General features: G+C 30.7%; 1 protein-coding gene across 7 annotated transcripts in view; it reads right to left on the bottom strand.

Moving 5' to 3' along the window:
- The window catches only part of LOC111702650 (triple functional domain protein), a gene marked incomplete at its 3' end in the record, with an annotated part of 222,423 nt that overhangs the window by 85,055 nt on the left and 124,196 nt on the right, over positions 1–13,172 (bottom strand). For 6 of the 7 annotated variants that reach the window (XM_023474874.1, XM_023474442.1, XM_023474579.1 and 3 more), the window contains 8 exon segments: positions 7,185–7,307; positions 7,866–8,000; positions 8,489–8,539; positions 8,997–9,023; positions 9,644–9,736; positions 10,119–10,250; positions 11,353–11,461; positions 11,857–11,939. In XM_023474874.1, the coding sequence (XP_023330642.1) occupies positions 7,185–7,307; positions 7,866–8,000; positions 8,489–8,539; positions 8,997–9,023; positions 9,644–9,736; positions 10,119–10,250; positions 11,353–11,461; positions 11,857–11,939 (753 nt within the window). 7 annotated transcript variants of the gene reach the window in all.

Genomic DNA, 13,172 nt, shown 5'->3' with positions numbered 1-13,172 from the left:
CGCACATCCTTACTCTACACCGCTCAATTCTATACTGAAGGAAGAGTTGACTGTTGAGTTAGTTGAAAACACACACACACAGACAAACTAGCAGACACACATGGTTTATGTATTATCTGCGTAAGACAAGCTGTGGATGCGTATATGTGCATACGATTAAGCAAACTATTCACTAGTTACCAATCAACGGGAAATTCCATCCTTGATTCAGGAAAAATTTAAATCTCACATATATTCTTGAAAAATTGAAAAAACATGATCAAAATGCAAATATATAAAAATTAATGAAAAAAAAAACGAATTTTAAACTTTCCACCCATACATTTCTAAAGAAAATATTTTATTATAAAAGAACATACATCAGTGCTGAATAAAAGGTAAGAGTGACAGTTTAAAATATTTATTCAAGATTCATCTTTTAACACCCTCCCCCCTTTTTTCTTGAATCTTTCATCCCCCCCCCCTTACCCTCATCCTTGCATTCAAACTCAATTTAGAAGTAGATTACAAACTTTAAATTTCTAGGTTGTATTTTTTATTGTAACATATACATACGTAGATACATATGTAGATAAATTTAGGGCGTCCTCAAAAAATGATGAAATGGGTTTATGGTTCTCTAGTATAAGTTTAAAAGTTTATTCGAATTCTATTTTTTATCCTATGGTTAAAATATTAGAATTCTGATATGATTAAGTACAATAACGTAATTAAGGAATTTTAAAAAACTTTACAAATATGAAATAAAACAAATCATTAAATCCTTTTCCAGCGTTACATTAAAACGTTTTTGGAGCTATCTAAGATTTTGCTATGAAATAAATCTAACCATTACATATTCCATTATACCTTTTCCGACATTACGTTTGAACATTTTTTTTGTACTAGCTACGGGTTTGCAAGTTAATATTTTAAGGTGAAGATCTAAGGCCCAGAAGATTATTTTTTGGTTGCAAAAACTTGTGTGCAAATTGTTCCTGTTAAAACTGCAATTGCACATCCTACACTAAGCTGAAGTGCCGAAATTATGAAGAACTTTTATCAAATTATTAAAGGAGGCACCTTTAAAGCCATCACAAAAATAAATCATTGAGCCAGATGTAAAATAACGATAATTATGATTTCAAAATTGGGGGAAAAAACCTTTTAGTTGAGCAAAATATACTATTTGTCAACAATAAAACAAAAAGCCATTGTTAAATGTTGGTACAGTGGGACCATTAAAACTGAGGAGTAGAAGGACGACTGTTAGACTTAACTTAGGATTCTAGAAAGTCTAATAAACATGAAATACAGTAAAATTGTGCACTTTGTAAGATACACATTACACACTACAAAGGCTTTTTGTACTTAATAATATAGCTCCTGATAAAACTATTTGTTCCATAATAACATCAAATACTATTCTCTATAGTTTAATCGGTTCCCACTGTAAACGTTTATTGTTATACAATGAATATAAGATCGTGATGTTAAGATTCCAAGATGTCAGCTTGGTATGAATAAACGGCCTATTATATCCTGCAAACAATTGATCTAAATATAAAAACACTGCACTGTGTCGAGTGTCGTTTGCCGACACTTTTCATCAAATTAATTGAACTAGATTAAGATAGAGAGAGCCCTTAGGGCCCATTTTCTAGTAAGAAATTTGTGTTTTTGTCAGCATTAAATCTAAATTTTTGTTTAAAAAAATAATAAGGTTTGGTTCGGCAAATATTATATGCAAAATTTTTCCTGCTTTCAGATAGCTTTTATTTGGCATATATAAGAATATCTACTCGAAATAATGCAATATTTATCAATACTTATTTTGACTTAAACTCTTAACTATAAGATGAATTTAGAAAAAATATGCCGTTTTTAGAAAGTTTTAAAAATATTTTTTCAATTATCCATAATAAAAGATTTTATCAAAAATTAAACTTTATAGGACGTCGAAAAATTATTTCTGACAACCCTAGGCTTTGTCCGGCTATATAGTTCACCAAAACCATACAAATATCCGACTGCAGACAAATGCATAAAGATAAAACCATATAAAAATGTTACAAAATTTTGAGAAAATACCAAAAACCATGTTTTGTTTTGAAAAAGTTAATGCTTTTTGATCATTTAATCTCATTTTAAAACAAGGCTTTAAAAACTCTCCGTTTATTTATTCTTATATTCGATTAAGTAAAGAATGAATGAGAGAGAGAGAAAGCATGTTTTGTTTTAAAAAAGTTAATGCTTTTTGTTCATTTAATCTCATTTTAAAACAAGGCTTTAAAAACTCTCCGTTTATTAATTCTTATATTCGATTAAGTAAAGAATGAATGAGAGAGAGAGAAAAATACTTAAACCAACATACCTAAATGCACATGGTGTTGTGTCAGTGTGTTTAATTTAAGGTCTTGAAACTAGGATAGCCTCTCAGATAAAGTTTACATGGATGTAAAGATACGTATTAAGATAGCATTAGGAGATAGCAGAGTACAGAGTTTATGCAACGGAAACTCAACTTAATTTCGGTATTTTTAGTAAAGAAATATTGAACTTTAAGATGCTGATCTTGAGATGAGTCTTATCCACAAAATTCTGTGCTCTGTATTATAACATATTCGAGGAAACCCATGAAGATTTTCAGATACTTTACTCGATTAAGTCTTCAAATAGATATTTTCATACTTTTTCTTATATTTCTTACATCCGGTTAATATCTGGTTTTAAAAGGTTAATGCATCTTATTCTTAGATGTTTATTTGTTGGCGGCAAAAATAAAATTTAAAAAAATTATTTAATTGAACAAATTTAAAACAAACTAAAATCTTGACAAAGTAATGAAAAAGATAGCGATGAAATTGTTGATACAAAAAGTTTTTAAACCCCTGTAAAGTAAGGAATTGATATGGTCTATTCTATGTAGCAAAAAAAAAATGAAACTGAGTGCTATAATTCGTAAATCAAATAATAAAAATAAAATAAAAATAATTAAGAAGTATTTAACCCCTTAACACAGGGTGTCCTAATTAATCTACGACTTTAATCATGAACCATATTTTAAAATATAAACCATGAGACCCTTGTTCAATAAATATGAAGATTTTAACACGTTTTTGGCCTCTTCCATCAATACAAAAAGAAGAAAATGTCAAGATGCCTAAATTATTAAAAAAAATTATAATCGAAAAAATAATATATTTTTTTGTTAAATGTTTCACAAATATTCTTAGTCACCCTGTATATAAAAAGTGTGTAACTAACAAGCGTAAGGAAATGTACAGATGGGTGCCAACCTACCAACACAATAGAATAAAGAATAAAAAACATTATTGAATAAATTAAGGATTTAAAAACATGCATTACGAAGAATAATAAATGCTAAACGCCCACTATAGCCCCGCCCAGCCCTCCCAACCAAATACATCATGATATTTTCATTTAAATCTTTTTTATTTTCTTACTGCTTTCCTTTAAAAAAAGGGCATAACAAAACGTCGAAAAAAAATAGATAAAAAACTGATTGTAAATTATTCTCTTTAAATTTCTTAATATTATTTTATAAAATTTTGATGAAATGAAATTTTCTGAAAAGTAAAATTCTATTTATTAAATATTTGTTGTGTCCAAGTTCTCTCATGCAATAAAGTTTATGAAAATGTAAAAAAAGAAAATATGCATGAAAAGTATGAAAAGAATGACGTGGATTCTTTGTATAATTTAAAATTTCATCTTTTATACCCAGGTTTAGCTGCTGTAAATGTTTAAGTCATGATATTAGTTGCAATCTTAGATTACTGAATTTAACTAGACACAAACTAAATCTTGGTCTTTTACTGGTTATATTGGAGGAAAACTTATAGCTACTAAAGATTGACATAAATTGTACAAAAACAGTCAAATATGAAAATTTAGAAACAACTAATGAACCGGACCGATCATAGATGTGATGAATGATGATACATAAGTTGCAAAGCGCTTTTTTCTAGTTTTAGATTTAAAGGAGTAATATGCAAAATTTTAGTAATTCTGGTGTACCTACTCTATGCATCTGAATAGTTTAAGGTTTCCTTACGCGCATAAACCTTTGGCCCCGGGTATTAACAGAATTAATTCTGCAGATAACAGTGGACATAAGTGGACAGCGAACAGAAAGTGGATAGAAGACATATGACAATGGACATTTTATATTGGACACTAAACAGTACACATTGAACTAAAGACAGTAGACATTGAACACTAGACAGTTTACATTGAAAACTTGACAACATACATTAACACCAGATAGTAGACATTGAACACTAGACAGTATACATTGAAAACTTGAGAATATACATTAACACCAGACAGGATACATTGAACACCAGACAGTAGACACACCAGCGGTAAACATTGGACACCAGGCAATATAGAATAATACACTATATAGACACTATACAATGGATAATAGACATGACAATGAATATCAAACAGAAGACACTTAAAGCATATGTACAGCAGATTCTCATGGATTTCTTGATCAGTCCACCATAGATAAATATACTGATTCTCATGGATTTCTTGAACAGTCCACCATAGATAAATATACTGATTCTCATGGATTTCTTGATCAGTCCACCATAGATAAATATACTGATTCTCATGTTCTTGAACAGTCCACCATAGATAAATATACTGATTCACATGGATTTCTTGATCAGTCCACCATAGATAAATATACTGATTCTCATGGATTTCTTACACAGTCCACCATAGATAAATATATTGATTCTCATGGACTTCTTGCACAGTCCACCATAGATAAATATATTGATTCTCATGGATTTCTTGAACAGTCCACCATAGATAAATATATTGATTCTCATGGATTTCTTGAACAGTCCACCATAGATAAATATATTGATTCTCATGGATTTCTTTAACAGTCCACCATAGAAAAATATATTGATTCTCATGGACTTCTTGAACAGTCCACCATAGATAAATATATTACAGACATATATGAGAGAAACCTCTCTACAGGGTAGACACGAAGAAATGATGGAGAGGATACATGGACAAAACTTTCCAACATATAGACATAGGAGATAAAAAGATAGATTTAAAGATTAACAGATAGATTTAAGATTTGTGATGTATTGCTTAAGAATATGGTTAGAGGTATTTTGAATGATCAATTACTTTTCAAAATTCAGTCAATAAAATTAAACCTTGAAATTAAGAGTGGTAAAATGTCTATAATACAAAATAACATCTTACCCTACGGTAAATCCCTTCATGATTTATTACTATATAACAATGTCTGACACTAAGAGCTGTAAAAAATTCTTCTTCAATCTTCCTAAATCTGATGTTTCATTCTTCTCAAAATAGGTATATTTTCATATAATATTGCATAAACAACATACGATAAAAATCAATTTGAATTTATTATTTCATCGTGACTAAGTCATAAATATTTTTGGGATTGATTGAAATAAAATTTAGATATTTTTCAGACGAGGAATTATTAATATAATTTTGGCCGGTAGATGGTACAGTGTTAGACTTTCCTTAATATTAGTTCCTTAGTAAATCCCACGATGGCGCTTCAGTTTTCAAGTCTTGAGAAAGGACTAAAAGAATGTGGAATTGAGAGACACCTACCAGTGGTATGGGGAAATACAATGACAGTCAGCTGATCGTAAATAGTAAAGTACATACCTACAAAAATACATCAGTTAAGACTTATACCAATTCCAAATAATAGATTAATAATCTCAATTTAAAAGCAGAATATTATGGACTACAGTAGGAGCTATTTTCACCAGCGCCTTGATAATCAACCTACAGGGTGTCCCAATAAACATAGGAATTCAATGACGAATTCGATATCATCTTTTCAACTAATTCTTTGATTTAGTATAGTGATACCTACTGAGAAAGCTGTAATCTGTAAGAGTTTCGTCTGCTATGTTCACATTTTGCTTGTTTATGTTTTGACTGCATACGGTTGTACTTAGTAAAACAAGAAAATTGCAGTATACAAACAGAGTAAACTTGTCCGCAAAGAGAATAGAATATATATTAAAGGGGAATTTACTAGAAATAAGTGTAAAACGGCCATTTTGTTGTACTGTTTCCGTACTGTTTCCATACTGCTGGTGTACTTCACATATTTATGCTATATAACCTTTTGGGCCCTGAAATATCATTTTATAGAAAATCTAAAATTAATGTTAAAAGGAAAGCAAATTATGAAACAGGCTGGTTTTTATAATTGACCAATGATCATTTCACATAGACTCTATGCCGTTCACTTTACAAACGATGATTTTCCGTTATAACTATAAATCAAATGATGTTTTTTATTCACCTAATTCATTATAAAGTTTTTTTAACAGCTTTAAAAAAAATCGAAATTGAAATGAATAGTCTAGGGAACATATTGTAATAATGTACTCTACTGCATATAATTTGTGAACATTTACATGATTTGTACACTTTGAACTCCCTTTCAGGCTGAAAGGGACTGAAAAAATTCCCCTCTAATATATAATCTATTCTCTATGCTTGTCCGTCCTCACTGTTCATCTTGCGGAGACATTATAGACACATCTTTACAGTCTTTTACCGCTTTCATAAAATAAATTATAGCAGATATAATAATATTACGGCTTTTGAAATTAGGTATTACAATGCTAATTCATAACTAAGACGATATCGAATTCGTCACTGAATTCCAATGTTTTTTGGGACACCCTGTATATTAAGTAAAATTGCTGTGTTTCATGTTGATTGGATTAGTAAAAAATCATAAATCAGTCGTCTTCATATTCCCCATTGATATCATCCCTTATTATTGTTAGGTCCTACCTAGTCTTGGTAATCAGTTTTTAAAAACTTTCCAATAAAACTTTTAAGATTTTAAAACTTCGTAAGTTAAGGTTTGCTATTACTAAACTTGCAATATTTTTATCCTAAAAACATAAATTAAAAAAGTACCCAAATAAGCAAAATAACACGTCGCTGTTGGATCGTTCTTTGCCTGTATTTTCTGCAAGGTTCAAAATTTGCTTTTCTTACACTACGTTAAGTTTGAACAATGAATCACTAATCCTACCTGAACAATGAATCACTAATCCTACCTGAACAATGAATCACTAATCCTACCTGAACAATGAATCACTAATCCTACCTGAACAATGAATCACTAATCCTACCTGAACAACTCCCTCAAATGTCTCATGGCTTTTCTGGTAAACTCGAGATTTCTGAAGATTTCTTCCAATACCAACATTCTTCCTCAGGAAGACCTCACCGTGCTTCTCCAACCAGTCCAACACCTTAACAACATTTATTCATCTTCACGTCTCTTCTTGTGAGTATATTTTGTTTGGAATTTATGCACAGTGTCCATTCATATTAGATTATCTCAAAACCTTAAAGCCAAAATACTCAAAGAACATTTTATTTTCTGAATGCACATTTTTATCATTTAATAACAGCCTTATAAAATATTTTTTAATTATTTTATCATGAAATTTTTGTAATGTACCAAAAATCCTAGTTTAGAGCTATGTAATGTTTAAAAGTTGAGTTAATATTAAAAAAAAATCCCATTAAAAACGTTTAAAATGTTCTTGTTAATACATAAATTTAAAAGAGAAAACAAAATTAAAAATAACAAAGTTATTAATATGCTTAAATTAATATTCTGTTTTTTATTTATTTTATGAAGATATTGTTGTGTTTGCAAGTTACATTTTTTGAGAAACCTCAATAAAAAATGATCAATTTTCAAAATTAAAAACCACAGATATCTCATTCATTTAAGAGTACCATTGTGAATCTGGTAAAACCCTCTTTAGATGGAGGGTCCCTTTAGGTGGAGGTTAACGAACCTGTTTCACATCCTCCTGGAAGAGTCTGAGAGCTAAACGTTGATGAAGTTTTATCTTCTTCTGATGCCATTTAGCCTCGAGCTGACGGTGGTGTGCTAGAATCTCGTGGATTACAGACAGAACATGTCCAGCACCCTAGACAGGAAAGAAGATGTTAAAAATTCCTTCTTTTAAGTTTTGGGTTTTTATCTTATTTTTCATGGCATTTTAGGAATTGGACCTTCTCCTTGAATATTATTTTTTTTTCCCGATGGCCATTTTCCCCAATATTTCCTAAAAAACAAAAACCAGAGATGTGAGTTTTCAAAAGTGATGTTTTTGATAGATTGCGCTCCAGATAGGAATGTTAAACTTGAAACATTACATATCAACGTGCCTTTGAAAAAATTACGTAACATTGCATTTGATGAATAAATTAAGATTTATTAACATATGTATGTTTGTTTTATTCAATTCATAAATGATGTGAAAATTAAAATATCAATTATCACAAACGCATTGTTTGACAACATTTTTACGTTTTCAGGAATAAACTGATACTTTATCAAATTTTTTGTTGAATAACAGAAAATTGAAATGAACCGACACAAAAATATGATTCATTTAGATATATATATGTATACCTCTTGATAATCTGCAGCTGGATCTGTACTTTTTGGCGGGGGTCGGGGCTCCTAAAAATATTTGTTTCAGAAAAAAATTATTAAAGTCTTATTGTTTCTAACAGTGTATCGATTTCATGCATGAACAATAGTTATAGTTCATAAAAACGGAGGGTAAAAAGAATAAAAGATTAAGAACTAATGATAAAAAACCCGCAACCTCTCTTAAAAATCACAAAACCTCGAATGACTATAAATCTCGCAACCTCGAACAGAACAGATTTTTAAAAACACATTAAGCTTTTATTTTAAATTTCTGTCGCCCCATTTCATCAACTTTAACAGAGAAGCAGATCTGATATGAGCTGAGATAATTATCGGGATTAAGGATATCCCATTCTTAAGTTTACAGCATTGAACTGATCCAATCAAAAACTTAATCTTTGAATTAAAATAATTTTTTTGAACCGTTTTTTTTTCAAGTAAGACAAGGACTGTTACCCATTTATCTTTAAATTTTTGAACTTACTTTTCTTTTTTGCGGACATCCAGAGCTCTACAGATATGAAAATATAAATAAATAGGTTTAACAAGGATTTTATCTAAACTAAAATTCATGCAAAAAAGAAAAAAAGACTAAAATAATTTTACCCTCAGTTTTTTAATTCGATTTTTTTAATTATGAGCCAAATTCTTGAAATTCACGCCTTAAAAATTGCTTGGGATACATTAAATATTTGTTAAACAAACATCCATGCAATCAATTTAATTATAACTTATAATTTCTCTGATCATTTAATTTTGAAGCACAAAGCTTTTAATATACAGTGTGAACCAGAAAACTCTCGGATAAGAAGACGACTCTTAAAGCCAATCCAATTCACTAGACAAGTAAAGTCGTCTTCATATTTCACAGTTTTCTGGTTCTCACTGTACAAATTCTGAACAGTCAAGAACAAGCGAGTTATAGTAATATTTTCAATTTATTTTTTAAACATAACTAATATACTCAAAAAGTAGGAAGTTTTTTTAAAACATAACTAATATACTCAAAAAGTTGGAAGTTCTGACAAGTTTGAGTTCTTGGAAATAATTGTATTTGTTATAAAAGAGAACTTTAAAGTTCTACGTTTTTTGTGCCTTAAAATAAATTAAGAATTAAAAAAATGTGCTTACATGTTTCTTCTGTGGTGACTCCTGAACAGTCTGAGCAGAAACTTGAACCAGATGATCTAGTTGATACAGCAGCTTCTTACTTGTAGAGTGAACCTTAATCAAACAATTAATTATATAATTTAATTATTTATGTACAGTGTTACCAAAGACCTCAATTTTTTAAAAGACTTAATTATTAGTTAATTATTAGTTAAAATTTCTATATTTCTATTTCAGCTTTTCCCACTTTACATAATGTTAAGAAAACGAACATTTCATTATTCTTCATTCAGGTTTACATCTTCCATCAAAGTCATGGTATAAAATCAAACTTTCAAAATGTATAGTATACAATTTTTAAATCTGAGACTTCGTAGATTTTGTGGTACCACTTAAAAGCCGAAAATACTTAAATGGGTAATAACAGAAAAAATGGATATCCGATCATCAATTATAAAATAATTACAACTACAAGAAAACATTTGTATATATATACCTCTGTGTATGCTTGACACATTGCTTCGTAAAGAGCCTGATGATGGTGAATAGATGTTTCTAGAACAGTTATATCTGAAGATACACCCTGTACCTCGCACCCTCCAGACCAACCACTCACATTCTCCACATACTGAAAGAAAAAAAAAAGAAAAATGATGAAAACTTTGATAATCATTTTCTCCTTAAAGGGACTGTAAAGGTAATTTTAAGTTTCTTTGCCTTATAATACGAACGATTTACAACAGTAACATTATATCTTTAATATTTTCAATTGTGATTCCTCTATAAAACAAAAGAGGAAATTGTCAAATTTAATCACATTTTAAAAAATGTCCATAGTATTGATCAGATAAAGCTTTGTATAGTACCGTTGTGAATCGGAGACTTTCTCTTTCTTAATAGATCATTTTATCAGCTTTAATTGAAAACCAGTCAACTCTTAATAAAATAATAAATTCGTAGAAAATCTGCTTGTCTAGCTATATCCAGTAAATATTAATCCTAATATTAATAATTTCCGAAACCGGATTCTTTTTGAATAAGATGAATCCGTAATCGGAAAAATTAAATAAATAATCTAGATTGAAACATCAATTCTTCCTTCAGGTTGGATTAGCTAGGAAAGAAACCTTTCAAATCAATGTTAATTTTTTATTGATAATTAAGATGATCTTTGCTCCGGCTTTGATCAAGAAATATATAGACCAGGAACCGCCAAATCTAATGCGTCAAATCTGTGTACTTCAGTAGGAGGAGATCAAAAAAAAGAATTCAGGAAACGCATTATTTTTGAGGGAAAAGGGCCTCAAGGGGTGGAATAAAAATATATTGCTATTGTATTTTTCATATTACCAGAAAGCCAAAAATCATAAGTATTCGCTCTAACTTGATATATTAACTTGTTTTTGTTGGACTGTAATATCACATCAGAGCTTTAGTCCTTTCCCTTCAACTTCTGTGGGGGCACTGGGTTTGTTTACATTCCTCCCACAGTGTACATACAGTACATAACATGCGTAAATCTGAGTTGGGCGTTCCTGTACATAATTCCTTGACTTTGAGTATTCCAAAGAAACTATTAACTATTAAAAACATAAAGATGTGAACTTTTTGATATTTTAGCAAAACATTGGCTTTAAGAAGCTCAAAGGTCTACAAAATCAAGTATTAGAAAAAATATAAGGATTCTCATTACTGAAAAGTAAAAAAAGTAAGAATTTTTAAAAACTTACAGTTTCTGCTTTCTGATGAAAAAGAACAGAAAGAGCCAACACGGTTGTTCTTTCATCTAGTCCTCCAGCAAACCCTTTCCAGGTGCTATCCAGTCTACTAGCAACATCCCTAGATAGACAGATAGACAGATAGATAGATAGATAGATTTAAAATTAGGTGATGATGATGGACCAAACCTCTATAGAGTAAATAAAGTAGATGTTAGTTCCAAATTTTATTGAAAATATATTTCGGTCTTGGTTGATCCTCGTCATTTCTAACGATATAATAACCATAAACATATAATATAATATAATAATATAATAATATAATATATAATATAAAATGTTAAAAGTCACAAGAAAAGAAAAAAAAAATTTTTTTAATGGGCCGTCAGATGGAAAAAAGGGAAACGAACTCAGATCATGATATGGAAAAAAGATTATTTTCAAATATTTACTTTTTAAACAACCATGCTGATAATAAAAATGATGATTACAATGATAATAATGATACTAAAATACCTGACATGTACTGCAGCATAATGGCCGCCTTCTATCAGTTTCCCAGCAGCAGTGAGGATGCGACTGATATTCACGTACACATTCTACAATAAACAACCTAGGTAGATACAAAAAATAACACATGAAAAAGGCGATTTCGTGCAAAAACACCAAAAATTACCTGCAATCCTAAGAAATATTAACAGCAGGGGGAAATGACTTTTTAGTGGAAAATTGACGCTGTTTAATAAATAGCAGGCTTGATGGTTAGTATAAAAGGTTTAGTAGGTAGTAGGCCTGTAGAATAGCATGAAAAGTTTACTAGGCAGTAGGTCTGTAGGATAGGATGAAAAGTACAGTAGGCAGTAGGAATGTAGGATAGGATGAAAAGTACAGTAGGCAGTAGGTCTATAGGATAGTATGAAAAGTATAGCAGGCAGTAGGTCTGTAGGATAGTATGAAAAGTATAGTAGGCAGTAGGTCTGTAGAATAGCATGAAAAGTATAGTAGGCAGTAGGTCTGTATAGGATAGTATGAAAAGTATAGTAGGCAGTAGGTCTGTAGGATAGTATGAAAAGTACAGTAAGCAGTAGGTCTGTAGGACAGTATGAAAAGTAAAGTAGGCAGTAGGTCTGTAGGATAGGATGAAAAGTACAGTACTGTAGGATAGTATAAAAAGAATATTAGGTAGTAGTCTGTATAGGATAGTATTTAAAGTATAGTAAGCAGGAGGCCTGAAAAGAATGGTAGGTAGTAGTTCTGTAGGATAGTAGGCAGGAGTCCTGGAGAAAAGTATGTAAAGTATGGTAGGTAGTAGGTCTGTAGGATAGTAGGCAGGAGGCCTGGAGAAAAGTATGAAAATAATGGTAGGTAGTAGTTCTGCAGGATAGTAGGCAGGAGGCCTGGAGAAAAGTATAAAAAGAATGGTAGGTAGTAGGTCTGTAGGATAGTAGGCAGGAGGCCTGGAGAAAAGTATGAAAAGAATGGTAGGTAGTAGGTCTTTAGGATAGTAGGCAGGAGGCCTGGAGAAAAGTATGAAAATAATGGTAGGTAGTAGTTCTGCAGGATAGTAGGCAGGAGGCCTGGAGAAAAGTATGAAAATAATGGTAGGTAGTAGTTCTGCAGGATAGTAGGCAGAAGGCCTGGAGAAAAGTATGAAAAGAATGGTAGGTAGTAGTTCTGCAGGATAGTAGGCAGGAGGCCTGGAGAAAAGTATGAAAATAATGGTAGGTAGTAGTTCTGTAGGATAGTAGGCAGGAGGCCTGGAGAAAAGTATGAAAAGAATGGTAGGTAGTAGTTCTGTAGGATAGTAGGCAGGAGGCCTGGAGAAAAGTATG

This window comes from Eurytemora carolleeae, unplaced genomic scaffold (assembly GCF_000591075.1).
Source record: "Eurytemora carolleeae unplaced genomic scaffold, Eaff_2.0 scaffold101, whole genome shotgun sequence".
Classification (NCBI taxonomy): Eukaryota; Metazoa; Arthropoda; class Copepoda; order Calanoida; family Temoridae; genus Eurytemora; species Eurytemora carolleeae.
This window is presented reverse-complemented; position numbering and strand designations above follow the sequence as displayed.